This window comes from Lingula anatina, chromosome 1, assembly GCF_051362555.1.
Source record: "Lingula anatina isolate TDL-2025a chromosome 1, LinAna3.0, whole genome shotgun sequence".
In the NCBI taxonomy this organism is placed as follows: domain Eukaryota; kingdom Metazoa; phylum Brachiopoda; class Lingulata; order Lingulida; family Lingulidae; genus Lingula; species Lingula anatina.
In genome coordinates, this window is record NC_141767.1 from 41,114,848 (window position 1) to 41,135,336 (window position 20,489).

At 33.7% G+C, this 20,489-nt stretch overlaps 2 protein-coding genes across 5 annotated transcripts in view; one reads left to right on the plus strand and one right to left on the minus strand.

Annotated features, from left to right (window-relative positions):
• Positions 1-18,823, minus strand: part of LOC106164453 (centriolar satellite-associated tubulin polyglutamylase complex regulator 1) — a 19,891-nt gene extending 1,068 nt beyond the window's left edge. Inside the window, exons 1-9 of one of the 2 annotated variants that reach the window (XM_024076927.2) lie at positions 18,676-18,823; positions 16,834-16,936; positions 14,754-14,884; positions 14,367-14,451; positions 10,142-10,227; positions 7,666-7,873; positions 6,856-6,965; positions 2,755-2,806; positions 1,278-1,332 (exon numbers count right to left, since the gene is read on the minus strand). In XM_024076927.2, the coding sequence (XP_023932695.1) occupies positions 1,278-1,332; positions 2,755-2,806; positions 6,856-6,965; positions 7,666-7,873; positions 10,142-10,227; positions 14,367-14,451; positions 14,754-14,884; positions 16,834-16,936; positions 18,676-18,724 (879 nt within the window). In that variant the 5' untranslated portion in view covers positions 18,725-18,823. The remainder of the gene's footprint in view (positions 1-1,277; positions 1,333-2,754; positions 2,807-6,855; positions 6,966-7,665; positions 7,874-10,141; positions 10,228-14,366; positions 14,452-14,753; positions 14,885-16,833; positions 16,937-18,675) is intronic. The other variant, XM_013542368.2, reaches the window with a different exon arrangement.
• A 206-nt stretch (positions 18,824-19,029) lies between these two features.
• Positions 19,030-20,489, plus strand: part of LOC106164455 (low-density lipoprotein receptor-related protein 4) — a 45,121-nt gene continuing 43,661 nt past the window's right edge. For all 3 annotated transcript variants that reach the window (XM_087016410.1, XM_087016419.1, XM_087016415.1), the window contains exon 1: positions 19,030-19,237. In XM_087016410.1, coding sequence (XP_086872536.1) covers positions 19,192-19,237 — 46 coding nt within the window. In that variant the 5' untranslated portion in view covers positions 19,030-19,191. The remainder of the gene's footprint in view (positions 19,238-20,489) is intronic.

A 20,489-nucleotide genomic window follows, 5' to 3' on the forward strand; every position in this document is an offset into this window, starting at 1 on the left:
TCAGCATTTGAGCCAAATTGTAATTGTGAATAAAAAAATTACCCCTCATGGAATAAAGATATGAGCCTATTGTCATTAATATCAAAACACATCTAAATTTCAATATGAAAGCAGATTGTGTCAAAATCTTGCCTAGGATCATCTACTTAACTAATGAATCAATCCTACAACAGCTACAAAACTAGCAGTGAAAGATTTTCTAATAACAAAATAAAAAATAATGCTTTCTTTTAGAAAAAGAAACTGGCAAACAAGTTTTTAGCAGATTTTCCCTGATTTTTAAATTTGATAATATTTTCCCTGTGTTTGAGAATTTGAACCAAAGATGACCACTACTATAACACAGGGTTGTACATACATAAAAAGGCAGCCAAAACTGCTCAATTTACAGACATTTTCTGGTCCACAAATTTAATGCAAAATTTGAGGAATATGATGACTGTTTAAAACTTATATTCTTTGCAAAATAATGTGCATGGTTACTGCTGCAGTGATTGCTTTGGCAACATGAATAGCCTCCAGTGGTGGCCGTATGTACAACCAAAACTGTCTGTACGTAAAAATTAAAAACCAAAAACAAAACTGAAAAATATACCCAAAAAAACTAAAAAACAATAGACCCAAAAAAAAGCTACCTGATGACATAAGCTAATATTCACACTAACTACCAGTAACTACATGAAGTAAAAAGACAAAAAGACCATGGTGTGGACTGGTCGTCCATTCTAGTCCATGTCTCACTCACAGGACTGGTCACCTGAGCTGGAGGTGCTGGGATAGCTTGACTAGAGATAGCACAAGGAAGATAATATATAACACTGTGTCCCTATTTTTTTTTATCTCAGTATGACTAGTATCACACATTGCAAACCTAACATAAATTTTTGTCAATAATATCAACACAAGAAGAGCATATGGGTTGTCATAATCCTAACGTCCAAACTTCTTTTTATGTATTGCAAATCCACTTTCACATAATCTGTTTTATACTTAACCACATATCTTTGCCAAAGGATATATCTATAATTTGCAAGAACAAAAAATTCTGCCCAAATATACATTTAGTAAAAATGAAAAAAATATTTACGAGACAATGTTCAACATTTAGTGTTGCATAAAATTTCTGAGGTAGTTATTCAAGGATTGTTAGTATCACTACATTTGAGATAGAAAAAACATAAGAAGACAATATTCAATATTCACTATAAGTTAAATTTGGATTTCCCTCTTGGGCTTCTAACCCTTGCACCAGAAGGGGAACTCCTGGAAGTGCTTACATGGTGAGATCTTGATCTGGAACTGCGAGGAGTTCGGACTTCGACGGGAGCTTCCCTGAAAATTCATAGAAATATGTCAAAATATGAACAAGATGATGATAAGCGAGATAAAATCTAACACGATCATTTTTCAGATCCTAACTTGTTTAAAAGTCAGGGGTAATGGATGTAAAGAAGGTAAAGCAAAACAAACAAAATAAAAATTCTAATTTAGAAAAATTAGAGTAGGTAAGTTTACCAATATCACTGATATATATATATATTTGGTGACTAATATGCAAGGGCAGAGTTCTCTTATTTTTTGTCAAAAGCAGTTAGCAAGATATGCTAGGCGCTGGTTCTCAATCTTCAGTCATAAACAAGAACGGGTTATCTTAGACCACCTCTGAAGTAAATAAATGAAATATTCTAAATTAAATAAATAATAATACAAATTAAATATCATAGAACTATAAAACAGTTAAAGTTAACCCATTCCTGTCATGAGCTTGAATTGAAAAGTGTACAAATATAAGCTCATTTACTTTTATCTTACATCGAATATGATGAATGCAAAATGTACCCCAATACATTTATAGTTCAAATTTGTAGACAAATTTTACAAAGCTTGTTCCAATACTTCCCTTTTCAAGTCACACATCCAAAGGGGTATAAAATGCATACAACAAGAACATAAAAAAAAGAAAAGAAAAAAGGACTGTTGGGGGTAAAAAATCCCATACCAAGTGTGATAGAAAAATAAACAGCAGTAAACTACAGCAAACATGGTAACATTGCAGGTTTTCTAAGTGCAGGTATCAGTATAAACAATGTGTAAAACCAACTAATATACATTTTTTGTTTATTTTTTTTCAATTCATATATGCCAACAACAAAAATAATTTAAAAAATAATCAAGAAAGGCATTTCAGCAATATAATAAAAGATCAAATAAACTTGTGTCAGAATATATTTGAAATGTCAGCATCATGAAGGCGCACATATTCAAGATAAACATTCCAGCAGCAACCTGACCTGTGGAAGTATTACTGACATTATCGGTGTCAAAATAGTATTTTGTCCTATTAAAGATTTAATTAATCTTAAATTGCAAATAAGAAAAATAAATGAAAATAAGAAGCAATAAAGTAAATCAAATATAAAACAATGACAATAATAACTCTGACTAGATAGCAATCAAATATCAAACATATTTTACTTTTTTTGTTTATCAAAACGGATAATCATGCTAAATGACAACACACCTAATTCTATTCAAAATGTACAGCACTATAAGTAAAACGTGAATGTTGTTGTGGCACACATTAGCTGTGATAGCTGTGTACAGAGCTAAACATTTGTGCTGTGCATTACAGTACAAGTCACAAGCGACACACATGCTTTAGCACACGTCACACGTGCTGCGTTTGCTCAGTCTGAGATAACTCCAAGAATGATCTAAGATACTCCTAGAAGCAGTAGGACATCAGTCACTTACTGTACAGGCTCCTCAAACTCGATGTATAAGTTTTGTTTATCAGGAAGAACACCTTCAAACAGCAGCAAAACAAGCTGTCATGCACTGGTTAGAGCACTGATTAATTTCAACATTATAAAAAAACTAAAAAGTATTTTTAAAAAACTATCATCAAAGTCACTGTGGAAATGTAAGTATGTCTAAATGTAATGTCTTATGTAAGTAGCACTAAGTCATGCATAGTTCAACTTTTTAATCTATCATCTATATATGTGTTTGATCAAGGAAGGGATAGCTAGGCCAAATCTATTCATTTGTGTACATTTACATTATATGTTGTTTTGCCACAACTAAACATTTGTACAAATTAACACGTTTTGGTATATGAAATCTATTCTAACAGGTACTAATGAGTGTGCCCCAAAAAAAGGAAGCATAAATCAGTTTTAATAGAGTAATATGAAGTTAATCATGCTTTAAAAGTTTACAAATTAAACTGAAATATCAAAATGAAACTTATGAATAATTAAATAAGGTTATCTTAAAAATATAAATAATGACATGCAACAAATGTGTTTAAAAAGATGCAAAGCATTAAGTTAGACATATATCATGCAAAATATCCACACAATTAATAAAAAAATAATTTATAACATGCAATTACAGGGTTTAACACTTTCAACTTAATAAAACATCTTATATTTCAGTACAATGAGCGTGGGTGGTGAAAATGTAAAAAATGAAAATTTAAAACAAATCACATTCAAGCAAAATCCATGCATAACACAAGTCACCACAACACAAACTGTCACTGGCATACTCCAAGTTCTCACTAAGTTTGTTTGAATTTTGAAAATGAAATAAGGAAAACTGTGATGTCATAAAGGCAGCACCCAAATGTGTCAAGCAGAAGATGGGCTGCAAAAGGGGCATTGTGGTAGAGAAGCCAGCACAATCAAGTGATCTGTACAACCAACCACCAATAATGCTTCACTGGAGATATGACCCCTAAAAACAGGGGAGTAATCCTGCTTGAAGATATCAAAACAATAATACCTGGTTTACCATCCTTTAAAATCATATTCATACCAAAGATTAATATGATAAAACTGTAAGGGAATAACCTGACCTGAGTTGCCCTATCTTAAGAACCTAACATGTACTGCACTAAGAAATCCACTTGTTTTACCTCAACTTCCACATTTACTTAGCAATCAAAAATATTTTCATTTCACTTAACACTGATTGCCTAAAACACAGGATATTTTCATTTGGAAAATTCAATTATGTGTAAAATGAGACTCTCCCAATTGAGACTAAGCAGTTGTAGCCATTTGTTTCTCAAAACAAGTTATCATATTAGCTTGCAGTCATCAAGTTTATCAGGACTTAAAGCTAGTTGACAAGACACAAACAACTGAACAAGTTGACTTTCACTTCCAGTGCAAAATGGCAATATTTGAGCAGGAATCACAATTTCTTTACTTAAAAAACATGCAGAATGCCTTTGAGACATTAGTTCAAGTTTTTTGAAAGGAAAAAGTTTATGCACAAAACATCCAACCTAAGTGCAGAGACAGGTGAAGGAGAAATATTTTTTTTCCAGAGGAAATTAGATTTGGTGTGAAAATCCTAAACTAATCTCAAAGTTCTATCTTAGTAATCAAATTCATCCTGATTAACTATTCAAAATATTTCACTTAAATGGCTTTTCATTATAATATATAATTGCCAAAAACATAAAAAAGAAATTTTTGTTCAAGTTTACTAGCAAAGACACATCTGATGAAAAAATACCTTGGATGAGTTAAATTAATAACCAAATAACAAATAATTTTCAATAAACATTAGACATCTATATTTACATGTCAAGATAAAAATCTTATGAGCAGTTTATTGCAGTAGGCATGCTCTATCCCCAAGTCAACTTTTGTCCGAACCTGACAGAAGGCATTACCTGGTGTACAGTATCCCTGCAGGCCCATTTACACACAGGTAACTGAACCCATAGCTTTTGAGACTGGTTCACACCTGCATCAGTTTTATCGAAATGGATCCAGGTGAAGAGTCACAGATTATTTCTGCCTACCTCTTATCTTCTTACAAAACTTTTAGTTCCTTGTTTGATAATATTATCCTAAGTTGGTTAAAATGCGATCCATTTCACTCTGTGTAAATTTGACTTCAATGACCATCTGGCTTGTCACCAGGAGACAGGAATGAAAACTGACAGCATCAACGCCACTATCTGACACGAGATCAACATTCTAACAATTGAAAGACAGCTATCTTGGTTTAAACCACAAAACTTAATTTCTAATGGAAACTATTTCATTAGATTAGATCATCTATTCTGATTAATGTAACATTTATCCTCAATTTAGCTTGCAGGTGTTTAATTCCTGTCATTCAACCTCCAGATCATAGGTGTAATGTCAGACATGTTTTGAAGTTTTAATGGAACATATACATCATGCACATTTTCTTTCGTGTGTCGAAAATAAATAAGCTACATTAAAAGTAACATTCAGGAAAAAATCACTAAGGGTGCAAGTTTTTACTAAATCTTGCCAAAAAGATCTAGAATGTCGAAGTTGATCCATGCAGTGACAGGAACATGACCAATGATTTGTGGAATAGATGACCACCTGTCTTAATGGCACTTTTATCTACAATAACCATGTCCAGGTTACCACTTAGTAGTTAATGTCACCATGTAGTAGTTTTTTTAATATATATTATTTTTTAATTTCAGCAATTGTAATTTTTCTGTTGTGCCATAATTTGTTGACTTAAGAAAAGAATGGGGGGGGGGGGTGTCAGGTGTTTTGGCAAAGGCACAAGATTGATTCTATAACTGAGGTTGTGCTAGTCCGTTCAAAGAGGAAAGGAATACAGTAAAACCATTTCAAGTAGGCAATTAAAAGCCATTGAAATTTGATATATTAAGTGATGTTCGATTAGCCCACATTTGTCAGTATTTCAGGTGCTAGCCACCTGAGAGTGAGAAGACAGCATTCCACATATCTATCAATAGAAATGATTGTAATCTCACATCTCCATGCAGTTTACGTTCAATGAAGTGAATGGCACCGCTTATGTACTCACAACACTTGAAATGTACTGATTTGCCACATCTTCAGAATTTAAGGCTATCTAATTACATTAGGTGGCATTTTCAGTGCTTATTCTATTTGACTTTTTGAGATGTTTTTATATAGAAAGTCACTCATTTTCGGTATGTTCTACAGGCTTGACAGCCCTGATTTTAAAATAAAACTAAAATTAGGGATTTATTATAATAAAATATGTATATCAACTTTTACTTTCTAAATGTTGAATATCTGGCAGTTTTTAGTGTATTTACTTCCTGTTCATCTTTACAGACCAATCTGTGTCCTACATGTAGTGACATAATACAAACCATACTCAGTGATAAACTTTCACTAAGAGTGACACCAATATGCACAAGACACAAATGGAAATATATATCCAATCACACAAAATTATCAACACATTCAGCTTGATCAGCATACAGATAGTGCAAATGGCAAAATCAACATTTAAACAGCTAAAACTTCATACAAACAATAATGTTAGCACATAATTGAGTAAACATCCACATGCACAAATGATACACAGTTACTCTTCATTTGACGACACACTTATATCATCACTGTTCTAAGAGACTTGATGGCCTGTTCAGATATGGCCACATCGAAACAAAAAGCAGCTATTCAATTTGTATCATCAACAGATGACTAACCATTAAGGGATTTAAAAAAAGTAGTTGTAGTGGTCTGTTTCACAAAATAATTCAATCCAAAATTAGGGTTTAGCTTTCAGACCAAAATTTCAGTTTACCTTGACTGAAGATTTCAGTAATAATTAAAAAAAAAAAAAATGAAATAGTGCACCAATCTTTAAACCAAGAACCTTATGGCTTATATTTCAAACCACTTTATAAATAAGTGAAATAGAACAACTTTTTAAGTGTAAAAATGTATACCCCTTTTCGAGGTAAAGCTATTTTGGTGAAACAGACCCCTGAATTTACTCAGATTTCTGGTCTATTATAGTCCTTTTCTGAACAAACTGTTATAGACATGGTTTTATATATACCTATGAATGCATTGATCTTCTCACACTTGGCAATCGCCATGAGAAACCCATAGAACGACACACGGGGAGCAACTGACAACAGCTCCTTTAGAATGGGCAGAGGGGGAAAACTGGAAACAGAAAAAAATATGAAGCTTAAGTGATAATATGTATTTATTGATCTCAATTTTCTTTGCATTAAACAAATCTGCAATTACAAACAGTAAAAACTTTCTATAATTTCTTATTTTGTGTGTGCGTTATGCAGACCATTGTTTGCAGTAAATCCCTGGGTAAGGCATAGGTAAGCATCCTAAGAAAGTACTTAGCTGTATTTCTGAAGAGGATTAGTGCAAGATGTAAAGATGTCCAAATGAGCTATTTTGAAAGCAGGGAGAGAAGAGGGTCCATGTAGCACTTAAGTACAAGTCTCTGTACCACTGTGAACTAAGTTTGTTATCAGAAGAAGGTGAAATCGTCCAAATAATTGCTCCATGTTCCATAAAGAAATAGCCCTGAGGTAGACTCCCAATCAAAACTGACCTGAGTGTCTGGTTATCTCGGAACTTTTAAGTGCTCCTCTGTAAGACATGATTGACCTGATGGTGAATTCAAGTGAAATTCTGTTTGAAGATCAAACAGCCAGGGCCCATGCTTAAGCCAATCAGTCAAAACTGTTCATCCAAACCAAACGACCAGACAAATCAATAGCAAATCAGTAAAAGAGCAATTAAGTACTTTTTCATACTTTCCCAGGCCAAAATAAATTCTAGCCAACGGCCAAAACCTGATTTGTTATCACTGTACACGTCCATGCTTTATCATACTGACCTGAGAGTGAATTCATGTGAAAGGCTGACCAGAGCTCTATAAAACTGCATAGAGTCCACTCCATCACTGGACGTGTGGTGACCATTACTGAGCTGGTGTGGGTTACTTTTACTTTCCTCTTCATCAGATGTGGGGACAACCACCGTCTCCCTGGGGCTCCCCGCAGACAGCAGGGCCTTGTATACCTCTGTGCATTTCTCAAGGAATTCTTTAAATAAATGAATTATCAAGTATATAAACAAATAAAATCAAATGATAAAAGTTGAAAGGACATTTTTCTCATTTATCTTTTGGCATGTAGAAAACCTTTTATACCATTGGCAATTGCAGGGGCGGATCCAGAAATATTTTCTGACAGTCTTCTAAATTATCTTTGTTGATCCATCCTCCATTTTGACCATCTTCTGACAGAAAACATTAGATAACCGTCAAAGAAAACTTGAAAATCTGATCGTCTTCCGGAAGACCCAGAAAACGGCCTAAATCCACCCCTGAATTGATACATTTTTTGCCACTATCACTATTGTGTGCCACTATCACTATTGTGTGCCACTATCCCTCCATCTGAAATTCTTCAATAGCTGTTCTCGGCACTTGCATTTAGGAAACTTATACCAATTATAATAATAATTAATATCATCATTTTATTTTCACAATATTCTGCACATGTAGCACTTGTATGTTTTAATTTATTTTGCAATGTATGTTAAAGCATTTTCTAAAGAAAACTGCTACAATGCATAACTTCCAGTCTTTTACATTAAAACTTTTTTCATACTTTTTTCCCTTATGCTTTAAATACCAAAAGGAAATTAGGTCCACCAGTTTGCTCAACATTTTTAAGAAAGATACTCTAACCTCTGGGCACAAAATGCTTGGAATGTACAATATTATCAATTAAAATAACAACCTACTCCCCGTTTCTTCCTGTAAACAGAAAGTCCTCATTTGAACTCTTTTTTTTTTGTCCTGAATTTTTTTCCCAGGCTGGCATAGAAGTAATTATACCCTAGTCTTACAGGAAGAAACATCAAAATCCACCTCCTGATTGAACATTTTTTTTTTTGCTTTGAATCATATTTGAATCATATGTCATATCTCAGTTGTTACATGCCCAAAGACTGATCTATCAACTTGAAATTGAGACACATTCATCTTAATTGAAAAAAGATGTAATGCATTGTGAAATGGTGATCGCATAATAAAATTCATGAAATGTTATTATCTTTTACAGTGATGATGGTCCAAAGTCTTAAGAACTATCATTTTTTTTTCAGAAAGTAGGACTCTACAAAGCTAATTAAAATCAAACAGCCTTTGGATAAATATTTGACAAAATAGCCAGTTCACAAAAAGAACTTATGTGATCAGAAATACTTCATCATATGAATAATGACATTCATTGCTTTCATTTCGGACTACACACAAAACTTCTGCTTTTTTTCTTTTTGTAAATATTAATCTTTGTCTCTCCAAAATACAATGTACAACTAGGAGGAGCTTGTTGATCCTGTTCATCATGTTAAAAACAACATTACAAGGTTGTGGATTGTTTACTATTCTGTAGTAAATAGGTCCTTTGTTGTTCCATGCCCTCTTCACCATCAATCTTAAAATATTTGTTTCAGCATTTTCAAAAAAGTGTAACAATCTCCCACTGTTCTTAAAAAGCAGAGTGGAAAACTGAGCTCTGGCTCATTTCTGGTTATGAATGTAACACTTATTGATATTACCGCCGTGATTTAATTTTGCAATGATTACACGCCATGAGCAAAAACAAATATTGGGTCTAAGAGGCAATTATCACCTGAAATAAAAATATTACCAACAAAAATACACCACCACAAGAATCCCAGCTATCTCCTTTCACTACAAAAGTGCTTTGTGACTATATGTGCCTTGGACATGAAAAAACATCACATATCAGCCTTTGCTCTTAACGCATGCTTTATATAGAAACACTTAATCTTATACTGATCTGCCTCTGCAAAAACCCAGGTGAAACTGGTTGAATTTTATTGGATCTGATACCAGCCCATTTCAAACATCACCAAATTTTCAACAAATGGAGAATCTAACCTTCATTCCTGTTTTTTTTTCCTCCTAAGCTTAGTGTGTTTTATACTCAGAGCAGGAAGATAAACCAGAGAAAATCAGGTGAAATCAGTAATACTATATTGGTCTTGATGGGAAATTTGCTATTTTGAGGATAGGTGAATTAAAGCTAGTTCCATATGTCTCAGGGATAAAGATAAAGAACATATAAAGACTTACACCTGGATGTAAGGTACAAAGTGCTTGAGTAACGATAGATGGAAATAAAATTAAAACACATAAAATGAAACATCTAGACTTTCATCTGTGACTTAATCTTTGGTGTGCTTATATATTTGTTAGTGTGTGTGTGTGTGTGTTTGTGTGTGTGTGAGAGAGAGAGAACAGAGATAGATAGAGAGAGAGAGTTTCTCTTCCTTACCTTCATAATAGAACTGCACTTGGAATGCATAGAGGAAATCAGTGAAAGAGATCAAGCAGTCCAAGGCATCATCCATGAGAATAATCCTGAAAAGATTGTCAAAATTATGTTTTTCACTTTAGAAATATACTGAAAGGTATATGTAGAGATATTATTCCTTTCTACTTATCAAAAAAAGCAAGTTCTTTTTTCAAATTAATTAAAATTAATTAAAATTAATTAAAATATTTTGACTTTATCGTTATTATGTCCAAGATCAAATCAACAAAATGTGGAAATTCTTAATTTTACATGAAAGCTCATAGTGGCAAGTCATGTTCATAAAATTCATTCAAAAGAAGCAAGGGAGACATAATGAAAAATGATCAATGACAGTCTAGAGGAAAGCCATCCATCATCCAAGAGACTGAAACAATAATTAGGGCATTACATGTACGTACATCTTTTATCCATAATTGTTGTATTCAGCTGTGCAGCATCAGCACTAAAGCTGTTGTGTTGAAACTAATAAATGTATGAAGCAATACCAGCAAGAAGTGCTAATGGAAATTAATACCATGAATTATAATGCTTGGTTTCTACGTAGTTAAGTTTTGCAGTTCTAGACATAATTTTCATCTCCCTGCCATATCAAATTTCATGTTTATTCTTACACAAATTGTTCTTGTTAACGGAATGTGCAAAGGAAAATAAAGACTCCAAAGAAAAGAAATATATATTTTTATCAGATGTATTATAATTGTGGTATCATAATGCAAAATGTTCTCCTGGCTGTGACCAGAGGTCCATCTGGTCCTTTAACTGACCACTAGACAGATGACCAATACCTTGTCATCACTAAATAAAGGTCTACATGTATCACCTGAGTCAAAACTCTTAGACTAAAAAAAAAACTTGTAGTCAATACCCATAGGAATGAGTTGGCAAAATGGAGACAAAAAAGAACAAAAGAGGAAATATGTCACAATTTATTAGCCCTTTCATTTAGCTGGAAACCTGATTTGATTCGCTACCTAATTTGATTTTTTCATTCAATGAACAGCAGATTGGTTTGATCCTATGCAACTTTGGAAAGCTTTACATTGTGTCACATAGATAAAACCTAAAAGAAGTCTCAGAGGATATGTGCAAAGTCTTGGGATATTGACTACTAATTCAATACAAATGCCATCATACTGCAGACAAAATACTGTGAGAATTTTTTAATCACCTTATCTTCAATGATTTGAGACAGGATAAGTAGAAAAATTGTATTTGTGATAAAAAGTGAAATTGAAATCAACCATTGGACCAATTCTTAAATATCAATCAAGAAATTTAAATCTGAGGGGTTTTCTTCAAATTCTTTAAATGAAATAATTCTGCAGCAATAATATATATGTATACCATACTATGCCTGACATAAAACACTTCACTTTACTGATAAATTAGTGAGTTCCCAATATCCCCTGACTTTTAAAAAATGCAATCCCCCTCCTTAAAACCAACAAACGAAACAGAACTATGTAAAGTACCACCCAGAAAAAAAAGGCGAATAAACCTCCACAGACAGCTGACAAATTACATAATAAACAAAATGTTATTTCTAGCTCAAGACACTCCTTGGATTTTGCGCCTTTTAAAACAAATCAACATAAATAATACAAACAATCAAAATTGCTCATCAGCACAATCACATTAACTGCAATGCCAAAATAGGTTTTCTTTGAAAATGGTCCAAAACAGATATTTGCCTGCTGTTAAGCAGTAGTATTTCAAATAAAACACCTGGCCACAGTGATAAGACAAAAACAGAGTGGTTCAGGGCAGAAACAAAGCACTTGCAAAATGGTGATTTATACAGGTATGCAGTTACAGTGACTACTTTAAAAATGACAGCATTATTTTGTATAGATATATGGGTGCTTTTGGTCAGCTTGACTAAGACTAAGAGAACCTGGGGCCTCTCTCACGCAACCTTTGTTGGCTGACAACCTTATGTTACGGGGGTTTGTTTGACAAATCTCCTCATCAAATACATGGGTAAATTTAAGGAACACTCTGCCAACAATTATTGCTCACAATGGCTTCCTGAAACCAGCATCTGCTCCTCAACTTCTAAATCAAAGAATAACGATTGCATTCTATTTCAATATATTCCATATTTCTGAGCATATAACAGCATTGTTCACTTTGCCAACTCCTTCAGCATATATTCCATGTATTTAAAACATATCAATCAGCAGAATCTTAGAGATTGCCCTTTTTACATAATCTATATGATTAATCACAATTCCACCTCTTCCAATTAGCATGCTTTAGCCTCTCTATGCAAGTGCATTTCTATTTATTTCGATCTCTCCAGGGGGCAAAAATCTCAGATTGAGAAGACAAATGCATGCATGCATTCTACCAAACATTTAAGATAGTAATAAAAACCCACGTAATTTGCATTTCTGCTTTGGAATGGCTTCCATTTCATCTTATTTCTGGAAAAGAGAGGAGAACTTCATGGTTGACCCGAAGAAGACGAAAATATCCAGGCAATACAATTTCCCCCTTCATTCTCATTCTTGAAAAGAGATGAAGACCTGAAGAAAATAAGAATATGCCAGCAATGTTTTTTATCTTTATCTTCATTTTATCTCTTGAAGAGAGGGAAAGAGAATGTTGCTGACCTGAAGATGACAAACATTTTCTGAGAAGAATTCCTGGCAACTTGCTCTTTACACAGCTGTATCTTGTATACTGATCAGTTGGCTGGTCCCCCGCCCACCCAGCAACAAATTAACCTTTCCTATACTCTCCATATCAAAGGGATTCCACAGATTCATAAAATCACTAGTGCTGCTCATAACAAACTCATCCTTTTTCCAAGTGGAGCCTTCTTATATCAGAAAATCTACTAATTCAAAGCCAAAATAACCAATTCCATTCTCATTAAAATATCCCAAAAGACTGACGTGCTTTTTAAGTCTGGCAATGAAGACAAAAAGGCAATTATACGCACTCACTCCCAACTAATAACACTTTTCAATTAAAAAACAACCATCTGCTGAGCTTTCCATGACAGGGCAGTAAAAACCAAACATCATAAAGAATTCATCACTGTGAATATGTTGGTGTATTGAAAGCAATTAGCATTGTCATGAAAGCTGTGTTGTGGATGTGCACATTCACATAAAAAGGTTTGGATATATCAAAACAACCTTCATTCTATGATAATGGAAAACTGGGGAGAATTAACTCATACTGTAGAAAGCATTTACAGTTCCCTAATTAAGACGGGACTTGAGTAAAAAATACACTGCATTATACAAAAGGAGTTTTTATCTACCATACTAAAAAGTGATATAAGTAAACTCTCTCTCCAATGTCACCATGTGACTTTAAAACAAAAAGTGACAATCTAATCTGCTAGTTATCCTTCTAAAAATGCTACTGTTTTATTTAAAATCTTTCACTGGGTAATTAGTTGTTTAAAAAGTAATTGAATCCAATTCATTTTTTTCCAAAGATTATTTCCTGCAGTATATCCTAGTGCCATTATAAAAATTATGTTATACTAAACATCAAAGATAGGATGATTTCTAAACATAATTGTCTGACAACATGTTTACACAATAACAAAATAAATAAATAAATAAAAGACCTTATTTTTCTTCTCTTGTTACAAGTTGTTTCATAACAACAAAGAAATAATCAAACATTTCTCTTCAAACAGGGCTGCCTCAGCAAATATGATGTCTCATACACCAATTTCAGTTGACAATAGGCAGAAAGAGGCTAGTATCTGACAGAGCGTATTTTCCTCCCTGGGGAACAAGTGAAACATGAACTCACACAGAACACCAACTGGGCTCTTACTTCCTTACTGTGACAAGTGTTAGAACTTGTGATCATAGTCAATATTAGACATGCCTAGTTTGATTTTATGCCATACTCTAATGTACAATATTTCATACATAAAAAAAACAGAAATCCATTTATTCCTATTTTCTCTTTTTGTCACACAGAACTGCATATTTTCATGTACCCTGTCACTGCAGTGGTACAGTTACTGGGCGTAATCAATTACCTGGTAAGAATGTGTTTTGTAACCATTCTGTGTAAAAATTACCAATCCCCATGTTTCATTTGTTACAAACATGAATAACATATGGGTGTAGTTCGAAATGAGAAAATTTTAATTAAGGAGTTTTTGTAAATATTTGATCTGTAACGCAGTGCAGGCAAGTTTTATTACCTTGCAGTTTTCTGAACTGTTTCAAATGGGAAGTCATTGCACAACAGACAAATCAGAGCATGATATTCTTGAATACTCAACAAATCTGAAAGAAACAAATAGAGGTTAGGTAACTACTGTAGCACATTAAACATATATGCCAAATTGATTATAAAATATGATACATATTTTTAAGTGTATCAGAAAAAAATAATCAGAATAACAGAATAGATCTAAAAAAGAAAAAATAAATAATAAAAAAAATTAATGTACTTTCCGTATAAAATATAAAGGTTATTTTGGAAAAGTGACATTGAATTAACAGTACATGTAAAACTGACTCACACTACAGTAAGGATACAACTGATCCCATCTTACAATAATAGTTTCCTATTTTTTAAAACTCACCTCCCTGTTTCCCTACATGTCTAAAGCATTTCCAGAAAGTTTTGACAAATGAGCTCCTATTATGTGGAGTGGCATGGATGAAGTGGTAGTCACGGAACAATGTGTGGTTTCCCTCCCTCAAGCTCACAAAGCTAGAGTGAAAAAATATTTTGAAAACATCTGACATGTGGAAAATGTAGCAGGAAAAGTTATCATAAAAAGCAATCACCATTTTATGATTTTATCATTTTTTAAAAGTTATTATTCATTTTTTTCAAACACTATCTACTGAACTCTGCTACATTTCATATTAAAAAAAAAATGGAAATATATATAAATGTACAGATGGAGACAAAACAAAGGAGAGATCAATTAGCATGTACTGTGAAAGCAATCTAGTTCTGAGTTACCAACCATTTATAGACTAAGATTAAATATAAAATAAAAATAATTCTTTAAGGGAAAAAATCAGAACATAACCATATTAAAAGCTATTGTTTATGTGGTCTTATTGAATCATCTGGTCTTATTGAATCATCTTCATCAGTATTCTTCCCAGATAAAATAAACTTTCCACTCATCAAGCAAATTGTCAAGTTGCAGTCAAAATTAGAGATTGTATTAGACCTCTGTGCATGTAGCCTTTAATGTGATTCTACAGAAGAATGAATAATAAGTATGAACAGATAATGGTTGCACAATGAAGTTATGTGGTAAAAGATTTTCGTCTAATCTATTTACAGTCTAGCTGGGTCATGAATCTGCCAACAAAAGTGAAGGCAAAGGCAAATTGCATAGTCTGATCATGAAAAAAATTTAAAATAGTGACTCCATCCCTTTACATCCCTTTATACACCAAAAATCAAAAAAGCTTACTTGCAGACAAAATATATATCAGATGCCAAATAAAGAAGGAACACTTACATTTGCACCTTAGAGATTTAGACAATAAGGTTCTAAAACATATACTAGTTACAGAATATTGGTGACTGAAGTCAACATTTCCATTTGACAGCAGAACAGGCCATGTCAAAATTTTCAATAATGAACTAAATAGGCATGGTTTTCTGTCTAGCAGCACACACATATGGACTTCATTAAGCTAGACAACTCACCTCAAATGAGTCTAATTACCTGACAAAACAAACAACCCCTCCTCAACCTTTTACCAACATAAATAATTAATCTTCACCATGTTCAACAGCCTTTGTTTTTTCTGTACACAACTTATATGATATAATAAGGTAGTCCTATCTGTTGAAATACCCATTGGCTAGGCCCATACAATGGGATATAATAGTAAAACATGGATCCCACCCATGTACTAAGCTTGCCATGCTTATAGTAATTAGTCCTATTCAGGGCTCTCCGTGTTCAAAGAGTACTTTTAGGGATTTTGCCTTTGCTGGCTTATTCAAAAACAACACTCTTGCTTTCCCAGAGCGTCTACATCAACAGTGTGCATGTTGTTTTACTTCCACGGTCTATTAAAATATACAGTTTCTGAACAGAAATATACACAAACAGCTCACTATGTTATATTGTCGCTGTGCTTATATAACATTGCACTGGAGACTTATCTGCAACTCTAACAGATTAGAATAGTAATGAATCCCTAAAGAGTTATAAATTACTATTCATAAGGTCAGGTAAAATCAATAAGTTGGCTAACGAGTGGCCACCCTCTCTAAACAGAGTTGGTAGACAACATTCATTTTCATTTTTTTTTTGACACATGGTACTTCACAGACACTGCGGCTAATTTTAGGGTTTTGTTGGTGTTTTGGCTTTTTCGATGAAGAGGTGGGGGGGGGGGGGGGGGCTTGAATTCCTTTCCCAAACCAATGCCCAATATTCCCTTTTTTACAATCCATTATACTTACACAGAAAATATACCCTAATTTCCTTACACTCGTTCACCAACTCAATAAATTCAGCCTGGGCTTTCTGTGATATCACATACATAGCCAGGTAACTTTTGTATAAGAATAAAGGGAGCTTCAATCAAATAGTTCACAGTTCTTAATGTATAGGGATGATTTATAAATAATACAGCAGTTATAATTCTTATTCTAAAACAAAGACAACACAATAAACTTACTAATCACTGAAAAATTTTGACGGATTAACTTTCGGATTTTCTTCTTTGTGTTCAAGAAGTTGTGCGACTGCATCTTCAATATAGATCAGGATATTGGTCTTTTCTGAAATTGAAAAAAAAAAAAATCAAGAAATAATCATAAATTTTATTCAATAGAAAATACCAGTGCTTCATATTGCAAAAAGGGACTATATGATTTTATTATGCAGGCCTGTAACTGGCAATTGGGGGGGGGGGGGGGAGACTTTTTCTGAAAAAGTGTATCTTTTTACCATGAAACCAATATGTAGTCATAGTCTAAATCAAATTTTAAGAGTCTAAATCAAATTTTGATTCAGAGTGGACCTCTTCCTGGCCAAACAGAGATCATCTTTTGAACCCCTGGACCCCATCTACAGTCCCATTAATTATGGTATTGGTATCTTCATGATATCTTCAAGCTAATGAAATACATTATGCATTTGATCACTAGGCCATAACATCGTATACAAAATGTAATCATGGTCTCTGTTGCCATTCTGTTGTAATGAGTATTCCTTTATGTGCAATACAGGTGATCATAAATCAAATAAGTAATTAGTGTTCCTTGGTAACCAGGTGTGTAATCAGTGAAATGAAAATCACTGAAGGGGATTGAGATAAGGAGCATTCAATAAATGACCATAAAACAGACTTGGACTAGCCATCTGCTGACAATTAATCAAGACATCCTTGTGAGCAGAGTATTACTCTCTATACAAGCAACCAAAAGATAAAATAAGGTAACCCCCTCCCCCCCTCCCCCCCCCAAAAAAAAAAAAAAAAAAAAAAAAAAAGAAATTTACAATAATTTAAGTCACGCGAATGTACAAGCATGGCGACTTTGGTATTCAATAAAGTTGAAAATTAAACTCATGTAAGAAAATCATCATGGTCTAATGTATTCTTAATCAATACAGCCCATATATACATAGTATGCAATTTTGGTGTAATAAAGTTCCGTTGAAGAATTTCCCTAGGGTCTAAGACCCCATTCCCATAGATTTTAGATCGATCTATCCCTGTGGAGAGTCTCACTAGATTACTGTCAGCTTAGCCAGCTTAAGCGTCTGTCCCGCCTACTAAAAGCTGTAAGTGGGTAATTAACTATGGTGCGCTCGGCTGACTACAATTTAGCGTGAACCCCCAGGGAGTTAGGTCGACCTAAATCTTAATCTCTGGATTGATCTAAATCTCTGGGAATGCACCCTAAGACAATTTCATTCCACTGCTGACCCTCACTCAATTGAATATCGAAATGAAATATATAATTTCAAAACTAATTTTATTTCACTTAACTAAAGCCAAGTGAAAAAGCAATTTCAAGCATTCCTGAAATATTCACTCCTATTTTGATATGTGTTTTTTTTTTTTCAGCAGGGGGAAAAATTTCATCATACCTTTAATAGTTCCATTTTCTTATTTTACAAACAGTTCATATATACAGTGGCTGCTATAATATGTGCACTGATATTATGAAAAGAGTAACAGATTTGACCATGTATATATAATTTATAACATAAATGTGTCAGCTAGATATCTCTGGGGCACCTGTAATCACTTATGTTGACATTGTAGTGTACACAGACAGATAAGACAACATTTATTGAAATATATATCAGCTGTATGGCGCACTGTGCACCTAAACATGTGCTAGGGAGTCCTGTGTCCTTCTAAGGGAAAAGAAAGTGGTCAAAATTCTGCACTTTGTTGTAATGTTTGAAACATTGATTTAGTTAGAGTCTGCAAGTTGGGCAAATATGCTATTCAGATGACTCATACTCCTACATGTAATTTACATCGTATATTCCGGGAATAACTTACCTAAGTATTGGTCAGCTGTTAACTGATACATATCCTCAGGTGAATTCATTGTTACTTTGTTAGTTTCTGCATTATAACCAAACGAAATTGTTCTTATAACCCTTGGGCAACAATTTTAGTTGCTAAAACTATAACATGCAAAGCTAGGTACATTTCCTCTTTTTAGTTATACCAATCTCAGTTGAAAAATGCTAAAACTAAAAACAAAATACATAATAGCATTCGTATTACAATAATATGATATGTAGATTTACATGAAAATCTTAAAGTTTATTCTTTTAGATTTAGAATTGTCAGATTAAAAAAATCCATTTCTTTACAACTAAGTATGAAACTAAGGGACTAGCTTCAGTATGACATTGATCAATAATCTCGGCATGCAGTGTAAACTTCATTCAGTCGCTTTAGTGCAAACAGACAGCGAGTAACGGTGGACGGCGGAAGATATACCTGCGGGAAATCAGATTGGAGATTTTTACAGTAACTGGAGCTTATGCCAATCACAGGGATTCTACGATGAAGGCTCAGGCCTTGTTGTTAGCACTTCTTACTTTGCTACAAGGTGAGAGAACGTGAAAAAATGCCGCTATATTGGTGCATTTTGTAAATCTATTTTTAACGCGTACTCTGTTTTATCGGAAACGCGTGGGGGAAAAGGTAGTAAATTCACTAACTGAAGCAGAAATCGATTCTAGTAATGTGGTAGACAATAAAATAGAATCCCACTTTGTTAAAGAAGTATCGTTTCGTGACTTTATTTTGTGCTGTAGAATTGGCATGTGCCCGATGTGTAAGAGAGAGAGAGAGAAAAAAAACACTGTTTACCGCTTGGTATGCATGTCAGTATAAATGTTTGTCAGATTTTTGACAGTACGGCCTTCAGCTGTTGTTTATTCATGGAAAATATGAAACTAACAACTTCAGCAGTAGTTGTGCTAGAGACTGCAAATATTAAAACCCCCGTTTGTGTCTCTCCTCACTGGGGTTCATTCATGGGACTTGGGCTTATCGCAAACATCTTGTCAACAACCAACATCAACCTACATAGCAAGACTGGCCAAATTTTATCATGACCTATTGATCTGCAAATGATTTGTTCTATCTTTGTTTGCGAAAATTAGTTTTGTGGTTATTTGTGGAAGTATTAGAGTTCTTTATCTTTAAAACTTGAGAGGCACTGTCAAGCACTTCTGGTTGATACAACTGTTTTTTGTACTTTCTAGTATTTTTTGACTGATAGCAATAACTTCTTAATCTTAATGGAAATTGTGTTATTGGTTTTGAATTTAAAATCTGAAACATAAAAAAAATAATTGTATAAATGCACTTGTAACTTTTTAGAGTTTCTTCTCGCTCTGCAACTTAAAGGACAAGGGTTTTCAATGGTTTCCTGTGTTGATGCCACTATTCTATGGCTTGTTACTAGTGGCTGGAGGAATTGAAGTAGTTCTATTTTCTGTAGAGGTGATAGTATTATGTAGCTTATTTAATCAGTGACTGAGCACTATTTTAGAAGAAATGGTCTGGAGGGTAAGAAAAGTGTGATTTTAGTGCTGGCCAGTGATTTCATAATATTGCAAATGCAATTGGAGCTGGGCTATTTCTTGTGAAGTTGTTTGTGTAGTGTAGTTGACTAAAAGGAACAATGTAACTGCCATGATTATACAATTCTGATGCCTTTTATCTCAGCTGATCTCTCAGATAGGTCAGAGGTGAGACAGCAGTTGTCTAGGTTTTCACTATTGTTGCATCCACTGGCAGGGATTCATTTACTGTCAGCTAATTTGGAATTTAGGCTAAATAAATGTTAACCT